A 25,619-nucleotide genomic window follows, 5' to 3' on the forward strand; every position below is an offset into this window, starting at 1 on the left:
AACTGAGCTATATCCCCAGCCCAGCCCACTGAGTTATATCCCCTGTCCTTTTTGTTCTCTTTTGAGTTAGGGTCTTGCTAAGTTGCTGAGGCTGGCCTGAAACTTGGAATCTTCCTGCCTTAGCCTCCTCAATAGCTGGGGTTATAGGCATGTGCCACTGCTCCTAGCCTGGCCCTCCATTCTTAACCGTGTCACCTTCTAGCTTCAAGTGGCTGCTCAGTCTCCAGCCCTCATGTTTGCATTCTATGCCATCAGAAGCGGGAGTGGGAGGCAGACATCCCAGAGCCCCTATCAACTCCTCTACGTATATTTCATTGAGTATAATGGTCATACAGCTACACATAGTATAGGAGAGACTGGGAATTTTTTTTTTTTTTTTTTTTTTGTGGTGCTGGGGATTGAACCTAGGGCCTTGTGCTTGGAAGGCAAGCACTCTACCAACTGAGCTATATCCCTAGTGGAAAATTAAAGTTTGCATGTTTGAAAATCAGACCCTATTAGTAATTTTTGATTACATCATATCTTGCTGTTCTACAGCTTGCTGTTTTCCCCCCAAATTAATTTTGGTATCTACTTATGTTTTAACTGCTATTAAAACACACACACACACACACACACACACAAACTGTAAACTATTTTTAATTTCAAGGCTATTTATTTATCTTTATTTAGTGCAAACCCAGTAAACTAGCCAGGTGACTCTTTAGTATTTTGTTTATTACTTGACAGACACTGCATATGCAAAAAACAAACTAAACAGGAAATGGTATTACTTTGATGATAGCAACGTTTCCCTGGCCTCTGAGGATCAGATAGTGGTAAGTATGCTGCCCTGATTGCATCTCTCTCTCTCCTTAATGGATTAAAGCTGAAGAGGGTAGCTCTCAGGCTTGTTGTCACCTAGTCATCCTGATGTGACAGGGGGAGCTGGGTGTTGTAGAGTTGATCTGCCCTTTCTTAAGGATCCTTCCTAAAGGAGAAGCTCAGCTTTTACTCAAGCTCTATGCCACAGGTTCCCCACTTTCCCCACTGCCCTGGCAGGAGCCAGCCTCAGGTGATAGGCCCTTCTTAGTCACTCACCTCTGTGTAAATACAGAGCAAGATGGTAGATTCCTGAGTGTTAAATAGTGAGAAAAAAGCCAGGACAATGGGTGATTTTACCAACCAGGGATGGATTCTCCCCTCTTGTGTTTCAGACAAAAGCCGCTTATGTGCTGTTCTACCAGCGTCGGGATGATGAGTGTTATAAGGCACCTTCACTCACCAGTTTTCCTGGTTCCTCTGATGGAGGGACCAGGCCAAGCAGCTCACAGCAAGGTTTGGGGGATGATGAGGCTTGCAGCATGGATACCAACTGATGCTGACTCGGCGACCCTGCCTCCCCACAGCACCCCTGTCATCCCCCAGGAACGTCTTTGGCACTTAGAAAACTGCTTGTGTTCATTTAAAAAAAAAAAAAACAAAAAACAGATGAAGATATTCCCTTCTTTTTTGGACAGAAGACAAAAACAAAAAAACAAAAAAACAAACAAACAAAAAAACCCTGTTTGCTCAGAAGGGTTGTCAAGAGGCTGAATTATTTTTCTTTTTAAATAGGTGGTGAGATAAAGCCTGTGGAGCTAAAAAGTGGGTGGGTGGGTGGGGGTGCACAATGGAGTATGTCTGATGGATTCCAAAGAATGGAGAGGAACACACTGTAATTGAGTATGGTGCAGCCATGAAGACCCACTTACAGGACTGTTTGAGCTCCTGGATTTCTGGTTCTGGTACCCATACTGGTCATCCCAGTAGTCTGGCCACAGTAAATCAAGCCTCAAGTAAACTTGTTGTCCCCTTTTCCTTTGCTGTTCCCTGAGATGGGTTTATAATGTTCTAAAAATTAACACTGAAGCCTATTTGTTTCTCCTTTGAGTCATCTTGGAATTTCCAGCTTTCCTTCTGATAAGCAAATCAAAATACTTAGTATTGAGGTTTCTCAACCTCCTGTGGGACCTAGTAGTTATGTCCCCCACCATCCTTGATGAATTGAGAGATCCTGTGTGGAACTTTTATCAGATACCCCTTAAAAGAAGTCCATTCACAAAACTGCAGAGTACAGTATCCAGTTGTTTGTCCATGTAAACTTGAGAACAGAACCTTTGTGGGAGTTTAAGTCTAGAAAAGGGCTCTCCATGCAGTTTTGAGTAACGTTTATTGGTAATAGGCTTTTCCAGACCTGTTTTCTCCCTGACCCTGCCGGAAACCCCACAACCGGCCCCTTGCTACCCATTCTGGTGCCCCAAATATCTCGCCTCCCTCTGTGTACCAGGCCTTTGCTGCCCCTCCCGGCCACTTGGGTTTAAAGAACACGGTGGTCCGGGCTTTTTTGTCTGACCTTTAACCTAATCCGTGGGGGTTGGGACTGCTGGCCTCGGGCACGCGCGGCCTGCGCGCGCAGTGACCGTTGAGGGCTGTGGTATCACGCTGCTAGGTGAGGTGGGTGAGGATAGGGCTGGGCCTCTCAGTCCCACGGCTGGTTGGAGCAGGGGCAGGCAGCCGGGTGGGCTGTGGTGGGACAGGGTGATGAGACTGGGCAGAGGTGTGGGAGACTGGGGAAGGTGGGGCGGGGAATGGGGGTGGGGGTGCCGGAGGGCCCCTCACAAGAACCATGGCAGGAGGGAGGTGGAGCTTGTGCGGGTCTTCCCGCTGGGTCCTGTAGCATGGGCTAACTACTAGGAAGATGTGGCAAGTGCCTCTCTCTGGTTGGCAGCCTCATCTGTACCCTCATTCTCATGTTACTCTGTGCATTTCCAATGTATTACATAATAAAGACATGGTCCCTTTTAGGGGAAATGTCCGAAAAACTAAGAAGATGCAGAAAGGAGCTGACTGCAGCCATTGACCGGGCCTTTGAAGGAGTCAGTTATTCCCAGGAATGCACAGGCCAGCAGAGGCTAGAGCCAGGTGCCACATCGCTTCCCTTCTCCCTACCCATGCACAGGGTTCTCTGTAGAAGACACCCTCTGGCAGCCTGCTCCTCTACTGCCCTGTTTGCTGCTGCCCCTTGTGCTTCTGATAATGAGAACCCTGCCTTTGTACCATACCATGTCCCCGTTAATGCAAAACCGCACGCTTTATGCCCCAAAAGAAAACCTCTGACCAGCAAGGAAAATGTATTGATGCACTCCTCCATTTTGGCACCTGAAAGACAGTTTTGGAGACCTGCAGGAGATGGGGAAAACTGGAGAAAAGAAAGTTTAAGGTGATTCTAATTTGACAGTTTAATAACTACAATTAAGAAGATTCTTGTTTCTGAAAAAATTGTTGAAAATCCCATAGTTCATGTCAGTGTTCTTGCCTCCTCTTCAGATCTCTAGGACCATTTGGGAAGTTAACAAATATTCTCTAAAATTTGCTCAGAAAACAAGTTACATGTGTATGTATTTGGGTTGAGAGCCTGGTTGTCAATCCTAGATGTCAAACTAGCCATGGAAACCACTTTCTAGTTCTCAAAGGAGTAATGAATACTAAATAACAATTTTTAAAAATAACCTCATTTTTTTATGCTGCAGAAACAAAAATCTTAAATCCATCTTAACTTGTATTTGAATTTGATATGCTAGAAACTTTGATACCTTCCTTTGCCCACATTGGGGAAAGGCTGAATCAAAGGCTGGACCCTACTAAGTCCTACTTTCTGTTATTGTCCTCGTTCCCCTCCCCTGCCTGCCCTGAAGTCTTTTGAACACCAGGTTAAGTCTGGCCTAGATCTCTCAAGTGGCTTCAAACTGCCTGGTCCTGAGCACCTTGACTTTGAGTACAGTTAACCATATATGGGATGCAACTTCAGAGTCCTTCCATCTTGTTGGGGGCAGTAGCACAAACTTGTAATCCCAGCAAGTTGAGAGGCTGAGGCAGGAAGATTGTAAAAGTTCAAGGCCAACCTGGTCAATTTAGCAAGAAACTCTCAAAAAATACAAAAGACTGGCAATGTTGCTTAGTGGTAGCGCCCCCCTGGGTTCAGTCCTCAGTACTGAAGTGGGGAATAAAAAAGTCCAGGCATTTGGGTTGCCCAATGGAATAAAGGCTAAACTCCACAGGTATTGATATTCATAAGCATTAATGCAGCATGTGATGTTTGTGAATCATTCAGATAATGCTGTTAATTTCTTCACTGATTAACAGTCTGATTATTCTGTAATCACAGCATAAATGACAATTTAAAATCACCAGTAATCTTTTCGATTTATCAAACACTTTCCCCTCCAATATTTTCTTGAAAGAGAATCTAATTCCCCACCTTTTTTCCCCTCCTTCTGGGGTTGCAGGAAAGATATGGAGAGAGATTTGAAAGTTGACTCAAACATGCCGCTCAACAATTCTGGTCAAGAAGTCACAAAGGATCTGCTGGATATGATTGGTAAGTATAGGTCCTTTATGCAGGCCCAGAGTCTCCATATGTCTTAGGTGGGGACGGGTAGGAAAAACTCTTATTATTCATATTTTGGTGGATTTGTTTTGTTCACAACAGACACTGCATAGAGCAACAAATTAGTCAATTCCTGTCCCTGCCTTCACAGAACTGATAACCTAATGAGGTCACATATCAATCAGGTCATTTCATAAATGTCTTAATTATAGTGGATCCCTGAAGGCAAAGAAGGTCCTTGAGTTTACATCTGAAGTAAACAGGACATAGGCAAAGAGGAGGAAAGAGTAGTCTAGCTGAATAAAAGTAGAATAAAGTATTAGAAGCCAATAGCTCTTCTGTACTTCCCCTCACCCAGAGATAGCCACTGTTAACATAGTAGTATACAGTTTGTCAGACATGCTTTCTAACATGTGCATGTACAGCATGTGCATGAACTATGTGTCTTTTTGGAGGGGTGGGGGACTGGGGATTGAACCTAGGAGTGCTTTACCACTGGACTGTCCCCAGTCCTTTATTTTTTTATTTTGCGACAGAGTCTCTCTACGTTGCCAAGGGTCTCACTAAATTTCTGAGACTGATCTTGACCTTGCCATTCTCCTGCCTCAACCTCCTGAGTTGCTGGGATTATAGTTAAGGGATGCATAGTTTTGAGTGCTACTTGAAACTGTTGGCTTTATAGGGTCTCCAGGTTACGAAGAATGGGAGGGAAGCCTGGTGAAGGGTGGTACTCTCCTTAGGCCACAAAACCTCTGCGAGTCTCCTCCAGTAGCACCAGGAGATAAAATGAAGTCATCACTGCCTCTACCCACCATCTCCTTGACCCTCACCAGCAGCAGACAGCATTTTGATTCCCCCGAAGACCCTTTTTCACACCATGTCTTGTTATCCCTTCGTATTAGGGAGTTCCCTGAGATCCAAGATGAGTATGTGCATTTTTGTGTCTTCCCACTTATAACTTACTTAGGAACGGGCAGATAGTTGGGGATGGATAAACATGTGTGCCTCAAAGGAACACACCGAGCCCACTTTACTTTTGCATTCACTCTGGCAACCTGTCTGCCCTGGGGTGAGAATGCCCAGCTCTACCCAATCTCTCACAGTCATGGTTTTTAACTAGTGTGTGAAATGTCTTTAGAAACCTCTCTTTAGATTTGGTAAAGTTAAATGTTCTTATCTTTAAGACCATACAAGCATCCGAACTATTGAAGAATTGGCTGGAAAACTAGAATTTGAAAATGAATTGAACCGTGTGTGTGGTCGCTGCCAAGATTCACCCTTCAAGGAGGAAGCCTGGGCCCTACTTGTGGACGAGAGCCCTCAGAAGTCCTCAGATGCAGACCCTAGCAGCCTCAAGCAGGCTTTTGATGATCAGAATATTGTTGAGACGGTTCTGGATTTGGAAGAGGACTACAACTTGATGACCTCTTTTAAATACCAAATTGAGTAAGGAGAGTTGCTTTTAGCTTGGATTCTTTACAGTAGAGGCTGCCATCAGGTAGCCTATGCAGAAGCAGCCACAACAGTCATCAGGAGCTGCATTTTCAGAGGGCTGGCAGAAGCTGAATTCTTTAGTTGTGTCCCTGAGAACCCAGTTTTTGTATCCTGTTGCTTTGGGATATTTCATACTGTTGATTTTTTTTAACTTGTTTTGGAAGTGTTTAATTAATGTTCACTATACCCAGTGCTGAAGGTAGGTATGGGTTATGTCTATGCTCTCTTGGTATTCTTTTCCTTGGGCCCTTGAAAAAGTGTGGGAGCTACAACCAGGATGGGCTTTGTGCACCCCCTGGGATCAGCCCACCCCTAGGCCAGCTTAGCCTATGCAGAAAAATCAGCATCAAGCTAGACCTTAGCCTGGGCCCTCTGATCCCCTTATATACTTTGCTCCTCTTGCACACACAGCTTCCTGTTTCCTGCATGTGCCCCATGCCCTTTTCATGTCCCAAACTACCTGCCCAGTTCAGAGAGTAGTCTTTGTAGAGGTTTCCTTTTTTGAATCAGAGTTGCTGGCAGATCTTCTAAAAGGATATTCCCAATTCCCATTAGGCCTCCTTACCATGCACCCCCACACAGATACCTTGGCCCCAGCTGAGTAGAGAAGATACAGGCTCTGTACCTACATCTCATCCGTCCCACAGCAGGTCTGGCTACCATGGTTGGTTCCCATGGCAGTGACCCTGCTGGGCTAAGACAGGGCAGTGAATGAAGGAGGGGCCAGGCTCCTAGACTCCTGAGATCAGCCTAACAGCAAAAGCATAGCAGGGCTGACTCCAACCCTACCCCTAGAAAAAAAGGACATCACCAGCAACTATTTGCACAAATATTTCAAAACCATGATGTCTTCTCAGGAAAACAAACTATTGGGCAAGTTTTTATATTTCCCAAAAACTTGAGTCTCAGGGAATTGCCTACCTTCTGAGATAATAAGGGAAGATAGAACTGGAGGCTGGCACTGGGTGGTTATTAGAACCAAAACCTGAACAAATCAGAACTGGGGGAAAGGCCAGTGGCTGAGTAACTGTCCAGTAGGCCAGCAGCCCTGGAAATAGGTCCAGTTTGAGATTACAGTCACATACTTTCACCGCAACTCTGGTGATTCCTCTGGGCTTGAAGGCAGAGATCACAGACCCACCCACTCCTAAGCAAAGCTCAGCCTAGCACCTGACTGCGCCCCCAAAACGTGCAGCTGGTCCCTGGCTACTTTTTTTGTTTTGGCCTTCTTGGTGGGTGTTCATTTGTTCCCACCCAGTATGGCCATTGGCACTGCCCTACTTAGGGCAGGAGGAGAGGACAAGGCTAACCAGAGGCTCTTCCTAGGATACCTGCCATTCAGTGCCTACAGAAGGCAGCACCCTCAATAAGCATGCACAGCCTATGGAGTTGGAGGTCAGGTTCTTAGTGCTCACAGCGTCCTTGGCTGCCCTTGTTCAGGTGAAGAATGAATGATTTGAATCAAAGGTGTTAGGTCATTTGATGTCATATCTCAAACTAGCACATTTCTAATACTATGTGTAGATATGAACACTCTCAGAGGAGGTGACGCTCAATTCCCACTCTCACATTCTAACTCCACCATTACCCCTTGTGGTTGAGCTGGGCTTAGTAACTTTTCCCCAATAACTAAAGGAAAGAAAAATCATAAACTTATAGTGGGAAAACTGCAGGCACTACCTTAACCAAGTGATTTAAGTTAACATCAGGGCTGGGGTTGTGGCTCTGTGGTAGAGTGCTTGCCTAGTATGTATAAGGCACTGGGTTCGGTTCTCAGCACCACATACAAATTAAAAAGTTCACCAATGGCTAATAAAAAAAAAAAAAAGTTAACATCAGTGGTGTTATGTGGATGTCACACATAACCCAACAGGATGCAGAGAGTGCTTCACCTCATGGTATTCTTATCAAAATCCATATCCCCCCTACCCAGTGTGTAACCATGAGACAAATGTCAGATAAAACAAAATTGAAGGACATGCTAAGGGATCCCTGGCCAGAACCCAAGACTGTCAAGGTCATGGAAAACAGGGACTCAAAAACTCACAGATCAGTAGGGATTAAAGAGATACAATGACTAAACAAAATGTACAATTCAGGACTGCATCTAGAACAGAAAGAGAACTTTAATAGAAAACAAAGGCTAGGGTTAATGTATCAATTTCCTAATTTTCACAGATATACCACAGTTATATGTTAGCCCTGGTGAAGGGTCTCTATGAGCTTGTATCTTTGTCAATTTTTCTATAAATTTAAAATTTTATTCCAAAATTGCAATTGATTCCAAGTTTTCGAGGATGTGTATGAGCAAAAAACTGTTTTATGAGGGGCAATAAGGAATATGGTCTTTTTTTTCCTTGTATTTTCTGATTTATCTGTAACCTGTTATCACTAATGTAAAAAATTAAAACTTTTTGGTTTTGCTTTTTTGTGGTCTAGGGATAAAAACCTAGGGCCTCACACATGCTAAGCAAGTGGTCTACCACTGAGCTCCATCCCTTGCCCTAAAGTTGTTTTATTAAAATTAACTAGCCATGAATGTCCCTCACCAGTACCTGCCCGGACCAAATCAGCACTGTTTCTAGGAACAGGGTGGAAAGTCTGGGGGTCACAACAGGAGGGCTAGGCAAGACTGACAAGGGGGCTCCTTTAGGCTGGGCACTCTAGGATTCACAAAGCAATTACTATTACACTTTTTTTTTGGGGGGGGAGGGGGGAGGGGTGAGTACTGGGGATTGAATGTGGGGGCACTCAACCACTGAGCCACATCCCCTGCCCTATTTTGTATTTTGAGAATGAGTCTTACTGAATTACTTAGCCCCTCACCATTGCGGCTTTGAACTCGAGATCCTTCTGCCTCAGCCTCCCTAGCCACCACACCTGGCTCACAAAGCAATTTCTTAGGAGCTCAATTAACTGATTGGGGTCTGGTCCATCCTCAGGCAGGGCATTGCAGAGGAGGAAGTGGCTCTTGTTCATGGTGATCAAGCTCTAGTTTTAGAAGACTGCAATGAGAAGATTTAAAATTTCTTTCTGCCTAGGGTGGAGATTGTGGCCCTTGGAAATGAGGATTCAACCCAAGGAGGGGAGGGAAGGAGGGTTCAGGTTCTCCTTGGCTAGAAGACAGGTATACTTCTATTTTAGCAAAGGCTTTATGTGATATTTTCAGATTACCAAACAGGTCATCCTAGGATCCCAGAACAAGGGACTTTTTCTCACTGTAGGAGTAGTTGTTGGGCATAGCAGGTGAGACATGAGCCTCTAACATGCCAGTCCCCAGATTAGCATGTGGGCCTCATCTCCTCTTGACATCCACTCCTGCCTCTATATCCCTGGTTCTCTGAAGTACTCCAAGGAGAACTTCCTGCATTTGTCATCCACATCAATACTATGGGCAAATGTGAGCTCATCTGCTCAGAATAGAATGTGGTGAGTTGTTCTTTAGGAATTTAGCTGGAGCAGAGACATGCCTAGAACATATAATTTAATAAAACTTCCTCAGGTTTTCAGGGAGCTGGGACCAAAGCATTCTCAGGCAAACATGATAGTTGACCTTGGTCATGTCTTTATAAATGTTTTACGTCATTGCCCCTGCCCCCCGCAGTTCATCTTGGCAAGCTAAACAATAACTGAATTGTATCCGTGGAAACACCAAACTGTAATTTGGATTACCAGTATCAAAATAGAAGCAAGGCAGATTGAAGAATAAATAGGAACTTTGGAACCTGCAAACTGCATATTTAAATTATAGCACAAAGCATATGAGAAGCTGGGCACATCCAAGTGTATGAAGATCCCATGGCCACATTCCACCAGTAGGCCAAAATCACTATAAACCAACTTTATAAACAGATTGATAAACTTTGTGACAAATACTTAAAGCAGGAGTTGGTCTTTAGAAGCTCCTAGAAGGAAAAGCTGGAGGACTGGAGGGGAAGGTTGAGGAGGAAATGACAGAACAAGAAAAGAGGACAAGGAACAAGGACAGGGATGAAAGAGCAGCAGTTCTTTCAAAGGGACAATTAAAGAGACATAGTTGAGAGGTGGGAACTGGAACCTTGACCTTAGCCTATCCAAATGGCACATGGATCTGTTCTAGAATCAGAACTCTTGCCGGGTGAGCATCAGGGCACTTTTAGCATGCCTTTTACTCTACTAGTGCAGCACCACTGGGCACTGGAACCTATCTTCTCATCTCTGAGTCTCAGGATTCCCCTTGCTTTGCCTCCTGCTCCCCTCTGTTGGAGAATAAGGGAGCTACCTCCTGGTCTACCTGCCCTGGCTTGATGGCATTCTCCTGGACCCTTTCAATCCTAGAGAAGATTCCAAAGGGGTCAGGAGAGCAGGAAGAAGACAAACAACCTGGGGGACTGTCCCTCATCTTCGTACCCAGGAATAAACCAATAGGATAGCAACAACATTCTGCTGCCAGGGGAGTTGTGAGATGCTAACGTCAGAAAGACTGATAAAGAGGATTTGCAAAAGGGGCCTAATTCAGGTCAATCTCTCCTGAAATGGCAACTCAGGTCAATATCTGTCCTGAAATGGCTAGGTACTTGTCTGGTGCCAAAACAGTACCACCCTGACAGAGTTACAAGATGCTTAATATGGCAGCACAATCCAGTGAAAGAATCATGCAAACAAGGGAGGCTTGGGAAGCCAGTGTATGTGATCATAGACAATTATTGAAAAGGTTCTGTCATCCTGAGACCATTTCAGGTTCTGGAAGTTTGCTTTCTCCTTGGAATGGGTGGGAATACCTTAATATTTAGGTTTTAGTTAAATATTTACAGAGGGAACAAAATTTTACTCAGGAAATTTATTTGACAATGGATCCCAGTCCTAGTTTGGAAGGACTGTCTGGAAAATGCCTGATTTGATTAAGAATTTTGGCCTAAATCCTGGTATAAAGAAATTTCAGAACTATCCCACCTTTGTAGGACTCAACTAATTTTTTTGAGGACAGGGAGGCTGTTGTGTTCTGGACATTTTGGGTGAGAAAGGAGTTACTGGGACAGAGAAGTGGACATCTTGCCAAAGACCCCTCATCAGGAGTCCTTTGGAAACTTCCTGAGGCAAAAAACAAGGGAGGGAAACAAAACAAAAACAAAAAACATCACACACACAACAAAAACAAAATGAAACAAACAATAAAAACGGAAACTGCAAACAGATGCTATAGAAAGGCCCCACTTTTCAAGGAGCTGTTTGCATGAGAATGCAATCCCTGCCTTTAATAAGTACTTACCCAACTGTGTACTAGTGTCAGGCACTCTCCTGCATACTGGGGACACAGCAGGGACAGGGAAGATGCTGCTCTTGCTTCTCGAGTTAATATTCTTGGGCAAGGCAAATGAAACACAAGTACACAAATTAAGACATTTCAGATGGAGCAGTGTGCAATAGGTGGGGAGTAGGGTGAGTAGGGAGTCATGAAAGGCTTTTCTGTAGGTGACATTTAAATTGATCCTGGAATGTCAGATAATCAGATGCTGCAGTCAGTTCATTTTCATTCTCAGTTGTACATGGAGTTGTAACAGAAGGAGGAGCCCTTGGGAGGCTCTCTGGGCCCTGGCCCATAGACCGCCTACCCACTACCTCTGCCTGTGTAGCTACGGACATCGCCAGAAGCATACAAAGAGCCAAAAATAATGCATGCTCCAGGGACATGCCTGGGCTGTGTCACGCTCACCAAGTCTGGCAGGAACCACAGTAGTTAATTAAGAGAGAAGAAGGAGAAGAAAAGCCTTAGGAATAAAATAAGAAACAGAATATCCTTTCCTGATGATCAGCAAAGACAGAGTATAATTTTAATTAACCTAGCTTTGTTAGAAGATAAGTTTATTGCTCATCCTACAAAAACATCCAATTCGTGGAATACTGAATCACTCTGAACTTCGACTTCATTACACAAAATAAAATACTTCTGAAGAAATACAGGATATCATAACTCATAGCAGAGTCAAAGAATAGAGGGTCATTCTTTGGCATTTTCCAGTTAAACCCTTCAAGAAGGTCATTGTTGGTGGGTGTGGTGACGCAGGCCTGTAATCACAGCTATTGCAGTGGTTGAGGCAGGATTGCAAATTCGAGGCCAGCCTTGGCCATTTAGCGAGACATTGTCTCATAATAAAAAATACAGACCAGGAGCTGTGGCGCAAGCCTGTAATCCCAGCAACTCAGGAGGCTGAGCCTGGATCTTCAGTTCAAAGTCAACCTCAGCAAAAAACGAGGTGCTAATCAACTCAGTGAGACCCTGTCTCTAAATAAAATACAAATTAGGGCTGGGGATGTGGTTCAGTGGTTGAGTGCCCCTGAGTTCAATCCCTGGCACCCTCCCCCAAAAAAAATTAAAAAATAAAAATAAAAAAGTACAAAAGAGTAGGGATGTGGCTCAGTAGTACCCCTGGGTTCAATTTTCAGTACTGGGTGAGGGCAGAAGGACCGCAGTTAAAAAATACTGATGGTGTTCTCCCATTAGGATCTAAACTTTGAATTAAAATGACTAAGTATTAATCTGTTCAATTTAGAGTAATAAAAAATTTACAGATATAGGGCCCTATAAACTTCATGCTAACATTTACTAGGCACCTGTAGTCAGTCTGGGAAGGGCTGAAAGGATGGGCTTCTTCCTCCCATAACTCTTTGAACTAGCAATGAAAATCATCAAGGGAAGGTAGTGGAGGCTGCAGAGGACCAGTGAGCAGACAGCCAATGCTGCCTACAGGGAGAAGAGGCCAGGGCAGCCTGAGGCAGAACCCATACCTGAACTTCTTTTTTTTGTTTTTTGTTTTTTTGTGGTGCTGGGGATTGAACCCAGGGCCTTGTGCATGCTACTAACTGAGCTATAGCCCCAGCCCCCTATAGCCCCAGCCCCCTTGAACTTCTTGACCTCAGACAAAGTTGCTGTGATTGACCATGGGTCCCAGCTACAGACCACAGGAGGCCCTTGGTCTGAAAAGGAGAGTGAGAACAGCTTACACTGGTGTCTGGCACCCATACCAAGGGTGTCACAGGCAAATTTAACTCCTTCAGACTTTTATGGGACATATATCCCTGAAAATAAAGAATAAAAAAAAATCAAGAAGCATTGCTTTCTGAAACAGTCTTTTGGCAACTGAGTGCAATTCGGTAGCCCCAATGTCATTTACTGTATCAATTTGGAAATGGACATATTTTGGAAATATTTCATCCCATGAGGATTTTCACTTTTATACAAAACAGGATAAAAAAAAAAAAAAAAAAAAAAAAACAGTTTGAATGCGGTATTCATTCAAATCATCTATGAGAGCCTTAGAAAATAAAAAGATGGTATGCATCTATCTTGTCAATTTGTTTTCTTAAATAAACTTAAAAAATTGAACTGAGGGGTCAGTTCAATAAACTTAATGAAACAATACATACTTTTAAAAGACTTTATTTTTTATTACAAAAGAAACAGATATGTGCTGCAAAAATTAAAAAACTTCAAGATACAAGTGAAAAACCAAAGTCTTATGTAAGCCTACTGCTCTCCAGTGCCTACAGGCACTATTATTAGGCATAAAAGAGTAGTTGAAAAACAAAAGGGAAAAAAGTCAGGAAGAAAAAGGGACTCATGTGGCTTAAAACTATGGTGCTCTGGACAGTTGTTTTGAGCATGTTGCCTCTTTCATTGGCAGCTTTGATACTGTTCAGAAGAAGACTTACTTAGTGTGTTCTGTAATATGCCCACTGATCAATGAAAACTCTTTGACAACGTAACTGGATAAAGATTAAAAAAAAAAAAAAAAAAAAAAATCCAGAGGCCTGGAAAGGTATTGATCATACACAGGCAATGTTTTGAAGACAAAAAATATAGTGTTTGGGAGTCATGTTGTCACAGCAAGAGTTTCATGAGAGCCCTTCTAATACACAATATTCTATAAGGAAGCTATCCCCCTTTCAATAAGTACCCCACTCTCCCAATGCCCCCACCACCAGGCTGTTGTTTCATATCTTATCACCACCAAAGACCACTGTCTCTACATTTCATTCCAATTATTAAGGATGCATTTGTCCTTTATGTCCTTGTCATGAACAACAACTGATACCCAGAGAGCTGATCCTACCCCCACCACCCACTGACCCCATACTAGCAGGGGCTCTCACCCTGAGGTTCCCAAACAGATTTCAGGGATTTTCTACTATTGACCAGTTCGAGAATTCTGCAATTTGTCTTTCTACCTGAGATCAATAAACCATCAGCTAAAGTCACTGTTGGCTGATCAGAAGTCATCATCACTGCTATCAAAACCCAGATCATAAAGCAAATTATTCCCTGTCTCCTTGCATGGAGGAGACTCTGAATTTCCAAGGTTGAGGTCACTGAACCAGCGCATTTGGTGGTCCCCCTGGGAGCTGCTAGAATGCAGCTCTTTGTCTTGGGAAGAACATCCAAGGAACTTTGAGAGGCTCCCTTGAACTGCTGTTGTTATTTTACTGGGCTTGACAATTCCTCCCAGAATATGGCAGACTGATTTTGTGGAGCTTCTAGGACCCCGCAGATGCAGAGGCTGAGCAAGGGGTTCCTGCTGCCCTATGGGGGGCCTTTGTTGTTCAGAAAGTGGAGACTGGGGACTTTGATACATAGGATTGAAAATACAAATCTTACTTGGGGTTTGTTCTCTCTTCCTTGCAAGCCTGCCTCTGTGAATTTTCCTGGTCTGCTGCCTCTTGCCTTTCCTCCCTCTTTCTATAGTGTTGCCTTTTTGTTCAGTTTCCAACTGTTCACTAGGGGCACAGGAGAACATACTTTTAGCTTGATACTCTGGGCACAGATTCTTAATGCTCGTTGTAAAGTTGTGTAAGTCTAGGGATATGAGCTGTGAAGTTCCTTGGTAAAGCTGGTCACTGTCACCAAGAACCTTACAGCCTGGGATGCTGGAACCATGGTTCTTGGGATCTGTTTTAGTAATTGCCCAATTTTTGCAGTCAGTCTGTACTGACTTGTCCTTTACATGTCCATGTCCTTTATGAGGCCAAAGGACTGGCAATGCAGCCTCTTTCTGGAGTGCATCACTCTTTACTCCCTCATCCTTGATACCAAACTCCCTAGTGACCAGGGAGCCTGTACTTGGATTTCCTGCAGCAGTGGGAGCCTGCATCTGCCATATAACCAGCTCCTCAGAGGCATATTTTTCCTGTCTGGTGAAACCGAGGCTCTGGGCCAGATGCGGTGAGGTCTGAGAAGTATTGTCTTTCACATGCCCAGGTACCTGAGGCACCAAGATCAATCTCTTCAGTTCTGCTAGGACACTGGGCACATTCAGCTGGTCTAGCTGTTCACATAGCTGTTGGAAGTCCTTACTCTGCTGAACAACTAAAATTTCCAGGTGCTTCAGGTTGGATTTCATTTCTATAATCTCTGCTTGTCTCTGGGGGAAAGCAGTGAAAAAGAGAGTGATGGACAGTGCAAGTCAGAATGCACAGTAAAATATGAGAACAAACCACTGGACAAAGTCTTATCCCTTTCAGGGTACCTCACAGGGTAAGGATAGCTACACTCTAGAGCAGGGCCCTGGGGTGTACATTCTACCAGGAAAACTTGGGGAAGGAAGCTAGCTTATACCCTGGTTCTTTTCTAACAGGCTGTGCTGGCCTATATTCTTGGCTGAAATTTTGCAACTTTAAAGGTATCTCTGGATCTTAGTGACAAAACCAAGAACACAGTTGAGAAAAGAAGTTGGGGTTTTTACTTACAGCTTCAAATTTCTTCTGCATCTCAAGAATGGCCTGTTCCACATTGCCCTTCTCTTGCACTGCCTCAAATATCAGGTCACTCTGGGCCTGTGCAGTCTCTTGCACTAAATTTAAAAAAATTACAATTCACCATATGAAGACTGTGGTATACACCTCCTGCCCACACTAACATGGACTACTGAACCTTCTCTGATAGCACCCAGGACTCTATGTTCTCTGACCAGAGTGCTTTCTCACAGCCTATTTTTCTCTCCTTCCCTGAGATGATCCTGGTCTGGACTGGCACCTACAGAGGTCCCAGAGAATCTGCTGCCCTTGGCCCTGTCATGAGAGTGTTTTTTTGTTTGTTTGTTGTTTGGTGGTGCTGGGGATGAAACTCAGGTAATCACACATGCTAGGTAAGTGCTCTGTCACTGAACCCCAGCCTAAGAGTGATCTTTATAGAATGCAGATATCATCTTGCACACTCTGAAAACTTCATTGGTTCAATTGCATTCCTCTGGCCACTGAACAAAATCCAAATTTTTCTTTATTTTTCTGTGGTACTAAGGATTGAACCCAGGGATGCTCTATGACATAACTGCCCTTTTTATTTTGAGACAGGTCTGAGTTGCTGAGGCTGGCCTAAAACTTGTGATCCTCCTGCCTCAGCTTCCCAAGTCCCTGGGATTATAGACATGTGCCACAGTGCTTGGCAGTCCAAATCTTTAAATTGGCTAACAAGCCTCAGGCTTACTTCTCCTTCCCCATTTCTTATCTCTGGACTTAGTACATGTTGTTCCCTCAGCTTAGAGTATTCCTACTTTCATTTCTGTCATTTCCCTCCTTGCGACATCCACCACCTTAGTGCAACTAATTCCTTTTCTTTATGCTCTCAGCACTCACCTTGTTGGAAAACACCAATTCCTGCCTGGCTTGGGTCTTCTTTTCTTTGTTGATAGCACTGTGTTCTACCATCACTTGACACCCTCCACTTATTTATTTCCTATTTACACTTGAACCCTGAAAAGTTTGGTGACTTTGGTGCTAACCACATCAGAACTGATACTGACTTCCCTCTTTTGAATGCGGAGATTCTACACACACACACACACACACACACACACACACACAATAACACATTGTGTTGCAATTAATTATTGCCATCCTCTTACTAGAATACAGGTCATGTAAAGATGCTGTTACATTTATTCCACAAATATTTGATGAGCATCTTCTATGTGGCAGGCACTACAGAGACAACAGTGATCAAGAAAGATAAAGCCCTCTTGAAATTACAATCTTATCAGGAAAAACAGGTAGTTAATGGGTAATTACACAAATAACTATTTGTAGATGTAATAAGTACTCTAAAAGAAAAGTATTCCAAGCCTGAGACCATGTAATAGGGAGACTAGTCAATTTTAGGGGTGAGATAAGATTTCCCTAAGATATTTATATTTGTCTAAAGTATTAAATCATAGTGGGAAGAATGATACCAACAGAAAAAAAGAGCATGTTCCAAAAAGAGCAACAATGAGTTCAGCATGACTAAAGCATGATGAGCAGGGGACCATGTAGCCTGAGTGGAGGCAGGTCACAGCTGGAAAGAGGGGTATTTGGGCCATGTCAAGATTTGTGGACTTGATTCTAAGACTGATACACTGATAAACTGATACAGTTAAGCAAAAAGTTGGCATGACTGCATTTTCTTTTTAAAAGGAGAACTATTTCTGATTTGAATGATAAACTACAGAGTGAAAGTACAGAACAAAGATCAGAAATGACTTAAATAAAACCACAATCATGTTAAGAATAGTAAAGAGTAGAGCTTTATATTTTTATCATAGAAATATGGTTTAGTTTAGAAACAATCAGAAGTTCTCCACCCCACTTAACTGAGACACACCCCCTTTTTATTTTTAAAATTTTTTTGGTACCAGGGATTGAACCCAGGGGTGCTTAACCACTTAGCCATGTCCCCTGCCCTTTTTAATATTTTATTTAGAGACAGGGTCTCACTGAGTTGTTAAGTGCCTTGCTAATCTGCTGAGGCTGGCTTTGAATTCCTGATCCTCCTGCCTCAGCATCCTGAGTTGCTGGGATTACAAGCATGCACCTCTGTGCCCAGCTTTATTTTTTTATTTTGAGACAGGGTCTTCCTAAATTGCTTAGGACCTTGCTAAATTGCTGGGGCTGGTGTTGAACTTGCAATACTCCTGCTTAAGCCTCCTAAATCACTGGGATTATAGGTATGAGACACTGAGCCTGGCCAGATGTTCTTTTACATCTTATTCAGGAATATTTCAAACTCTTACAGAAGAGAATAAAGAATTGTAATGGCTATCTCAAAACCTTTGTTTTAGCTTTTTCTACTTTGGCAAACACATTGAAAATATTTTCAGTTCACATACATCTTAAATGCATACCAACTAAAATTTATAAATAACCAGGAATAGTACATAATATATTCTTTTTGTCTGCTCATAACTATCTAAAGCATGTTTCAAGATTCTTAACAAAATTTTTTCATTTTAGATGACTAAAAAATAATTTGGCAATATGATAGTTCTTTAACTCTTCCCAATAAATGGAAGAAAAACCAAGTACTTGGAAGTACAGGATAACAAATTCAAACAGAGCTCAATTTGATTAATCAATAGGTATTTGGTTAGACCCTGGTTGTTGTTTTTTTTTTTTTTTTAATTTTGGTTTTGTTTTGTTTTTTGTTTTTTGTATTTTCAGTACTGGGGATAGAACCAAGGGCCTAGTGCATGTGTAGGGAAATTCTCTAGCATTAAGTTACACTCCCAGTTCTAGGCTTTGGGTTTTAACTACAGTTTTTATTTTTGTTTGTATGTATGTACAGGGGAAGAATGGGGATTTTTCTACCACTGAGCTACATCCCCAGCCCTTATTTTTTATTTCGAGACAGGGTCTCACTAAGTTGCTGAGGCTGGCCTCAAACTTGTGATCTTCCTGTCTCAGCCTCCCAAGCCACAGGGTTACAGGCATGTGCCACCATGCCCAGTTCTAACTACAGAATTCTTCTGTCTCTTGTCTCTTTATATCACTTATCAACAAAGGGTATGGATTTACTAAATAGTACCTAAATAAAGATTTGTTTGTTTGTGTGATACTGGGGATTGAACCCATATTTAGCACTGAATTATGTCACCAGTCCTTTTATTTTTTATTTTGAGACAGGGTCTTATTAAATTGCTAAGGCTGGCTTCAAACTGAAAATCCTCCTGCCTCAGCCTCCAAAATAGCTGCAATTACAGGTGTGAGCTGGCTAACTATTAAATAATATATGATTTTTATCTTGCCATGCTGAGGATTGAATCTAAGTCCTTGTGCATGCTATACAACTGCTCCACCCACCCCCAACACACTGAGCTCTACCCCGAGTCACTAAATAAAAAGTCTTTTAAGTTCAAGTGACTTACTTCAGAGTTTCTCATCAAAATAAAACATAATTCCCATCAAAAATGAAAAGTATTACATTTCAGTTGTCTCATATTAACATAAATTTTAGTTAGATTAATAATTTTAGCATAATTAAGTAAACTATAAACTATAAAAGTACCAAAAGAAAACATGCAGGAAATTGTGTATAACCCTGTAGTAGGAAAGGCCTTTCTAATAAAGACATAAAACCCAAAGCCAGAAAAAAAAAAAAAGGTGAGTTTGGTGTCCTTGTTAAGTTTATTCCTGGATAGTTTATCTTCCATGTTGGTTTTATAATGGAATTTCCCCCATTATACTTTCCCTAATTTCTCCTACTTTACTGAATTACCATATGGTATGTGGCACTATTTTGGTTAATTCTCAGAATAGCAAGGAAAGATTAGAAAAAGAATCAGACATTTCAACAACAAACTAGAATTTGAAGACAATGGAGCAATGTCTTAGAAATTCTGAGGTTGAGGCAAGAGGACTGCAAGTTTGAGGCTAGCCTAGGCAATTTAGAATTACCCAGTCTCAAAATAAAATTTAAGAAGTGCTAGAGTTGTAGCTCAGTGCTAGAGTGTATGAGGTCTTGGATTCAATTCCCGTACCAGAGTGAAATAAAAATAATAAAATATAATATTAAAAAGTAAAATAAAATAAAATGGGCTAGCCAGGCATGGTGATATATACTTGTAATCCCAGTGATTTGGGAGGCTGAGGCAGAAGGATTGCAAGTTCAAGACCAGCCTCAGCAATTTAGAGAGGCCTTAAGCAACTTATGGCGACCCTATCTCAAAATAAAAAGTGTAAAAAGGACTGTGGATATGGCTCAGTGTCTGAGCACCCCTGGGTTCAATCCCTAGTACAAAAAACAAACCAACCAACCATAGAAAATCCTCAAATCCTTAACAGTATAAATAAGCATAAGATGATTCAGTCTCTTCCATGCGGAACCTGACCCAACTTCCTGGATTTAACCACAGCAGTTTTTGGAATTTTATGAACTTATCCATGTGTATATTATGAATCTTCTGTGTGTGTGTGTGTGTGTGTGTGTGTGTGTATGCAAGCATGTGTGTGTGTGTTCTCTAAAAGTGTCATGTCATTTCTGCTTTGACTATAAACTAGGTATTTTTACCTTTTGTGTAAAAATCCTATTTAAAATCCATTTCCATATTCTGGACCATATCTGTTTTCCTGTTAAACATTTTAAAAAATTTATTCCTATTTTAGCAACTTAAGTGCTCAATTGAGAAATCAGATTCTGATGCAACTCAGAAAAAATTTTATTTGCACTGATGACAGCAATTTTCCTTTCACTCTGTAGTTCTGTTCTCCCTGCTGTGCTGCTGAGAGAAAAAGGAAATATCAGGAACCACCCTGTATAACAGTAGACCCCTTAATCCTCTTCCCTTTTTGGGGAACATCTTTCCTGATTTTCATTGGCTGGATGTACTCCCCGGACACAAAAATGTGTCGTGGAGCAAACTATGCACGTGAACAGCACCTTTCCATTTTAATTTAACAATGAACAGATATTGCTGTTTTATCATGTTCATATAAGTGGATCTTCTTAACAATTTTTTATGATTTGCTTGGAAAGGCTTTTATCATACTGTAAAATTATAAAAATGTTGCCCATGTTTTCTTCTAGATTTTTACTATTTAATTACCACACTTAATATATTGATTTATATATTAATTTAAAAATTTTTGATATCATTTATTCCTTTTTACTTTCTTAGTGATCATATAGATAATTGATTTTCAACAGAAGTAATACCTATCAGGTGAAATACTGTGCTCCACTTAACTGGCCCACCTAAACGCAAAGTAATGTAAGGCAAGTCATTTTATTACTTTGGTCCTTGGTATCCTCTGCTGAAGAATTGAAGTTAGATTAGTTGGCTACAGTGAAGTTTCTGGCTGGGCAGGCAGACTGTGACTGAAAAAAGATTTCATGACCTTACTCTATGAAGGCACTTGGCACATACACCAGATAGCACTTCCCCATAGTAACTTTACTTCTCCTTTTCCTAATATGAGTTCAGTGAGTGAGGACCTGGCCATATGATAGGGGATTTATCCGATTCCTTTACTTTTCTTTATTTTTTTTTTTAAACAGATAACTTACTTTTGGAAAGTGGAAAATTGTTTATTTGTTTTATTTCCATAAAGCCCAGTACTGTGATTCTATATAACTGGATGATAAAAATAATAAATGCATGACAACATGAATATAAACACAATAAATGTCATGCTTTCACATGGCAAATTGTCAGTATCTATTGACATCTTTTTTTTTTTAACCTTTAAAAATAAATTTTTTTAAAGAATTTTTGGTTGTTGCTTTATTTTATATATTTATATGTGGTGCAGAGAAACGAACCCAGTGCCTCACACATGCCAGGCAAGTGCTCCACCACTGAGCCACAACCCCAACCCCTTTAAAAATTTTTTTAAAAAATATGAAATGCTTCACAAATTTGCCTGTCATCCATGCATAGGGGTCATGCTAATCTTCTCTATATTGTTCCAATTTTAGTATATGTGCTGCTGAAGTGAGCACCTGATTCTTTTTCTATTGCTAATTTTCTATTTCTGATCATTACTTACAAAAAAAAAAAAAAAAAAAAAAAGGAATGATTCTGAACAGGCTACTTGTGCCCATTTTCAGGAATGACCTAGCTTTGGACTGGGGTTGTGGCTCAGTGGTAGAGTGCTTGCCCAGCATGTGTGTGGCACTGGGTTCGATCCTCAGCACCATACATAAATAAATAAATAAAATAAAGGTTCATCAATAACTAAAAAAAAAAAAAAAACGACAACTAATCTTGGGCTGGGGATATAGCTCAGTTGGTAGAGTGCTTGCCTTGCATGCACAAGGGTTCAGTCCCCAGCACCACACACACACACACAAGGATGACCTGGCTCTATATTTTTCCCCTTCTGATATTTTTGTTTGTTCTTTGTGTGTGTGTGTGTATGTGTGGTGGTGGGGATTGAACCCAGAGCCTTATACATGCTAGGAAAGCATTTTACCACTGAGCTATACCCTCAGTCCCATGGCCTTCTAAAAATATGATGCCAGTATATTTGTTATTGTTTACCCTTTTAGTGTAACTCCTTCTGAGTCTCAAGCTCTGAAAGTTAAGGAAGGAACCATTAAGGATCAAAAATCAGAATTCAGTTCTAGTGTTTTCTGGTTCTTAATCTCATATTGGGATCTTTGGCACTTCCATTCCTTCTTCTGGGACTAAAATACCACAGTTTGTTGCAACCCTCCTTTTCATACTTCATATAATTTGTGTTTGTTTTGTTTTGAAGATAGGTCTTGCTAAATTGCTTAGGGCCTTGCTAAGTTGCTGAGGCTGGTCTCAAACTTACAATTCTTCTGCCTGAGCCTCCTGAGTCACTGGGACATACAGTTTTAAATGTAGAACAAAAACAGAATGCACTATGGTTTGCAAGTGTCCCTCAAAAGCCCATGTGTTAAAAGCTTGGTTGCCAGTTTATGGCACTATTGGGAAATGGTGGAACTTTTATGAGATGGGGCCTAGAAGGAAGTTGTTATCAGAAACATGCCCTTGAAGGAGGCATGAGGAACTGGCCCTTCCCTGTCTCTTTCTTTGCTTCCCAACCAACATGAGGTAAAAAGGCCTCCTCAATTACATGATTCTATCACGGAACTATGCCACCACAAGTCCAAAGCAACAGGGCCAAAGAGGATATAAACCTCTGAAGTCATGAGCCAAAATAAACCCTTTCTCCTTATAAGTTGATTACTTCAAGTATTTTATCCTAGCAACAGAAAGCTGACTAATAGTGCTTTTTTAGAAAGTTACTAATGAGTTATTCTATCACCTCATAGAAGGAAACACCCTTGATTTGCTTCTGTTGTCTGCCTTGCTACTTCTTAATGGGATAACAGTCCTAGGGTTCCAGAACCAGTTTTCAAACACATGCACAGTTGCCCTGTATGTGGGATACCCAGGTTGGAAACCAGAAGACAGAGTAGTGTTTCTTTGCCGACAGATGGGGATTAATTTCTAAACTATACAAAGGCATTATTTTTTGTAAAGCATGAGCAATTCATCTTATGGCATTTGAATAAGTTGACTTCAACTTGTTTCAAATAAAAAATAGAACTGGGGTTGTGGCTCAGTGGTAGAGCACTTGCCTAGCATGTATGAGGCTCTGGGTTCAATCCTCAGCACCACATTAAAAATAAATAAATAAATGTATTGTGTCCACGTACAACTAAAACAAAAAAATAATAAATAAATAAACAGACAAATGCAAACAAGTGCAGACATACAGTCATTTTACTTTCTATTTGGTTCAGAAATTAGTAGTTCCAGGGAAGTTTCTACCTATGGAGAATTATGTATTTATCTTCTGTGTTTATGAGGTCCAGGGCAAGGTTTCAGTTACTTTAAGTCACTAATTAGGGGAGCAGGGTTTTTTATAAACTGCAGCTGAAATTGAAAATGATGCTGTGATTCACAAAGCAGCAAGAACAGCAGGTGACTAGAATATTTCTAATTCCTAAGTGGGTAGCATCTCTATCGGTAGCACAGCCAGCAATTCATTTGGGACTCAGGGAGGCTTCAATTCACTTCAGGCAGTGAAATGAGAAACCTCCTTAGGATACCTGCTCTGAGACAGCAGGGTTACTGGGTGGAGGATTAGTACTTCACCAAAGGCCTTGTAGGACCAAAGTGTTGTCACAAACAGGTAGGTTCCACTGCCCAGTTTAGTGTGCTTCATATCTCTTCATGCACCCACCGTCTCATGTTAAACACTATGTGAACCCACACTGGCTAGGGTGAGAAAGTTCATGTTCACCGTTTGCCAAGACCTTCTGCCAATAACTTCAAACATAAGAGACTCACATGTCTTAGCCACGTTCTCCAAAGAATCCAAAATAGATTGGTTTCTTGAACTGAGATGTTCCTCAGACTTTTCCACAGATGTCTGCAACTAAGAAACCCAAAATTAAGAACGCATTCACAGACCATTGCCTTATTTTACTAACTTGGAGAACTGTCATTTAATGATCAATAAGGGTAATTAAACATTGTGAATCTACAAGAACTAAAGCCAAGACAGTAGAATTATTAAACTTCTTAAGATGTAAGATACTCCTTAAAATGTAGCTATACTTACCCTATCAATGCTGTCTCTGACCTGGGAAACAAAGTTGTACAGAGTCTCACTAGAAGAAAAAAAATCTTTGTGAAATATTGAAACAACATGCAACAGAATCGATTCCATGAATATGGCCGGTGTCCATCTAGTATAGCATCAAAACACTGATCAGAGTTGGAGACTCAACCCAAGAAACCTCAGTGCCAGTTGGAAAAAAAAAAAAAAAAAAGGAGAATATTAGCTGTTTGTGACCATTTCCAAGGCAAATCACATTTTTATTTTTAAAATTAACAGTAACAGTTTTTAAATTAACAGTATATGTATCTTAAATAAGAGTGAATTTTAGCAACCAACGTAATTACCAGAGTAGGAAAGACCATCTTTCCTTTTTACAACACTGACTTTGGAAGGTAATGGTTTCTTTTTAGTAGTCCAAAATTCCTAAATACTTTTTGCCTTACCATTATGTTGGCCAAAATAATAAAATTAATATACTGACAATTCTAGGGAAAACATTAATTTCCAATAAAAAAGAGATTATCATAATTATTTCTCAAATAAACATTCCATTTCTTTTTTTTTTCAGTACTAAGGATTGAATCCAGGGTCTCACACATGCTAAGCAAGTGCTCTACCACTGAGCTACATCCCCAACCCTTTATATCCATCTATCTATCTATTCATTTATTTATTTCATTTTGACCCAGGGTCTCATTAAGTTGCCCAGGGTGACCTCAAGCTTACAATCTTCCTGCCTCAGCCTCCTGAGTAGCTGGGATTACAAGGCATGTACCACCATTCCCTGCTAAATATCCCATATTTAAAAAGATGCAGACATGGACAATCATTAATGAAATTCTACAGATTTTGCTATCAAACACAAGTGCAAAATCAAATTTTGATATACAAATATGACAACTCTTCATACTGTCTGTTGGATACTCCCTAAGACCGACTTTATAAAAGGTGAAAATTCAGGATGGGGGATGTAACTCAGTGGTACAGCACTTGCCTAGCATGTGCAGGACACTGAGTTCAATTCCCAATACTGCAAAAAAAAAAAAAAACTAGAGTCATATTCTCCACGTGAGAAAATTTGGGATATTACTTGAAATCAATAAAAGATTTAAAATGAAAAAAAAAATTAAGAATGTTGAGAATTGAAAGTTGTTATGTTATAAAAGCAGAGTACAAAATAGAGTACCTAGAAATTTGGTCTGGGGATGTAGATCAATGGTAAATTGCTTGCCTAGAATATGCAAAGCTCTGGGTTTGATACCCAACACTGAAAAAAAAAAAAAGCAGAAATTTAAAAATTAATCACAATATTTAGAAGATATAAAGATGACAGAAAATGGAACAAAAAAACAGAGATGGAAAATAGTTGAAAGGTTTTTTAACCTAAAAAAAGCAG

At 41.2% G+C, this 25,619-nt stretch overlaps 3 protein-coding genes and 1 non-coding gene across 6 annotated transcripts in view; 2 read left to right on the plus strand and 2 right to left on the minus strand.

Moving 5' to 3' along the window:
* Window positions 1–1,615, plus strand: part of Usp4 (ubiquitin specific peptidase 4) — a 49,357-nt gene extending 47,742 nt beyond the window's left edge. For 2 of the 3 annotated variants that reach the window (XM_047563445.1, XM_047563446.1), the window contains 2 exons: window positions 730–818; window positions 1,197–1,615. In XM_047563445.1, the coding sequence (XP_047419401.1) occupies window positions 730–818; window positions 1,197–1,358 (251 nt within the window). In that variant the 3' untranslated portion in view covers window positions 1,359–1,615. The remainder of the gene's footprint in view (window positions 1–729; window positions 819–1,196) is intronic. The other variant, XM_047563447.1, reaches the window with a different exon arrangement.
* Window positions 1,616–2,615: 1,000 nt separating this feature from the next.
* C9H3orf62 (chromosome 9 C3orf62 homolog) lies at window positions 2,616–8,326 on the plus strand. The gene is made up of 3 exons (XM_047563450.1): window positions 2,616–3,241; window positions 4,308–4,399; window positions 5,593–8,326. Exons 1-3 carry the CDS (start codon window positions 2,772–2,774, stop codon window positions 5,856–5,858), a joined length of 828 nt encoding a protein of 275 aa, XP_047419406.1. The 5' UTR covers window positions 2,616–2,771; the 3' UTR covers window positions 5,859–8,326.
* A 5,698-nt stretch (window positions 8,327–14,024) lies between these two features.
* Window positions 14,025–25,619, minus strand: part of Iho1 (interactor of HORMAD1 1) — a 31,396-nt gene continuing 19,801 nt past the window's right edge. The window contains exons 5-8 of the mRNA XM_047565101.1: window positions 24,224–24,272; window positions 23,950–24,037; window positions 15,623–15,726; window positions 14,025–15,297 (exon numbers count right to left, since the gene is read on the minus strand). Of these exons, the coding sequence (XP_047421057.1) occupies window positions 14,149–15,297; window positions 15,623–15,726; window positions 23,950–24,037; window positions 24,224–24,272 (1,390 nt within the window). The 3' untranslated portion in view covers window positions 14,025–14,148. The remainder of the gene's footprint in view (window positions 15,298–15,622; window positions 15,727–23,949; window positions 24,038–24,223; window positions 24,273–25,619) is intronic.
* Window positions 21,517–21,623, minus strand: LOC124993888 (U6 spliceosomal RNA). Its single transcript, XR_007110402.1, has one exon. It is a non-coding gene; the product is annotated as a U6 spliceosomal RNA (small nuclear RNA).

This window comes from Sciurus carolinensis, chromosome 9, assembly GCF_902686445.1.
Source record: "Sciurus carolinensis chromosome 9, mSciCar1.2, whole genome shotgun sequence".
In the NCBI taxonomy this organism is placed as follows: Eukaryota; Metazoa; Chordata; class Mammalia; order Rodentia; family Sciuridae; genus Sciurus; species Sciurus carolinensis.

Excerpts from the sequence above, each read along its gene's own strand:
- C9H3orf62 (XM_047563450.1), top strand. The coding sequence starts at position 2,772 with ATGTTACTCTGTGCATTTCCAATGTATTACATAATAAAGACATGGTCC. Across the intron at positions 3,242-4,307 it reads TGGAGAAAAGAAAGTTTAAG|GAAAGATATGGAGAGAGATT; the intron begins GTGATTCTAATT and ends CTGGGGTTGCAG. Across the intron at positions 4,400-5,592 it reads GGATCTGCTGGATATGATTG|ACCATACAAGCATCCGAACT; the intron begins GTAAGTATAGGT and ends CTTATCTTTAAG.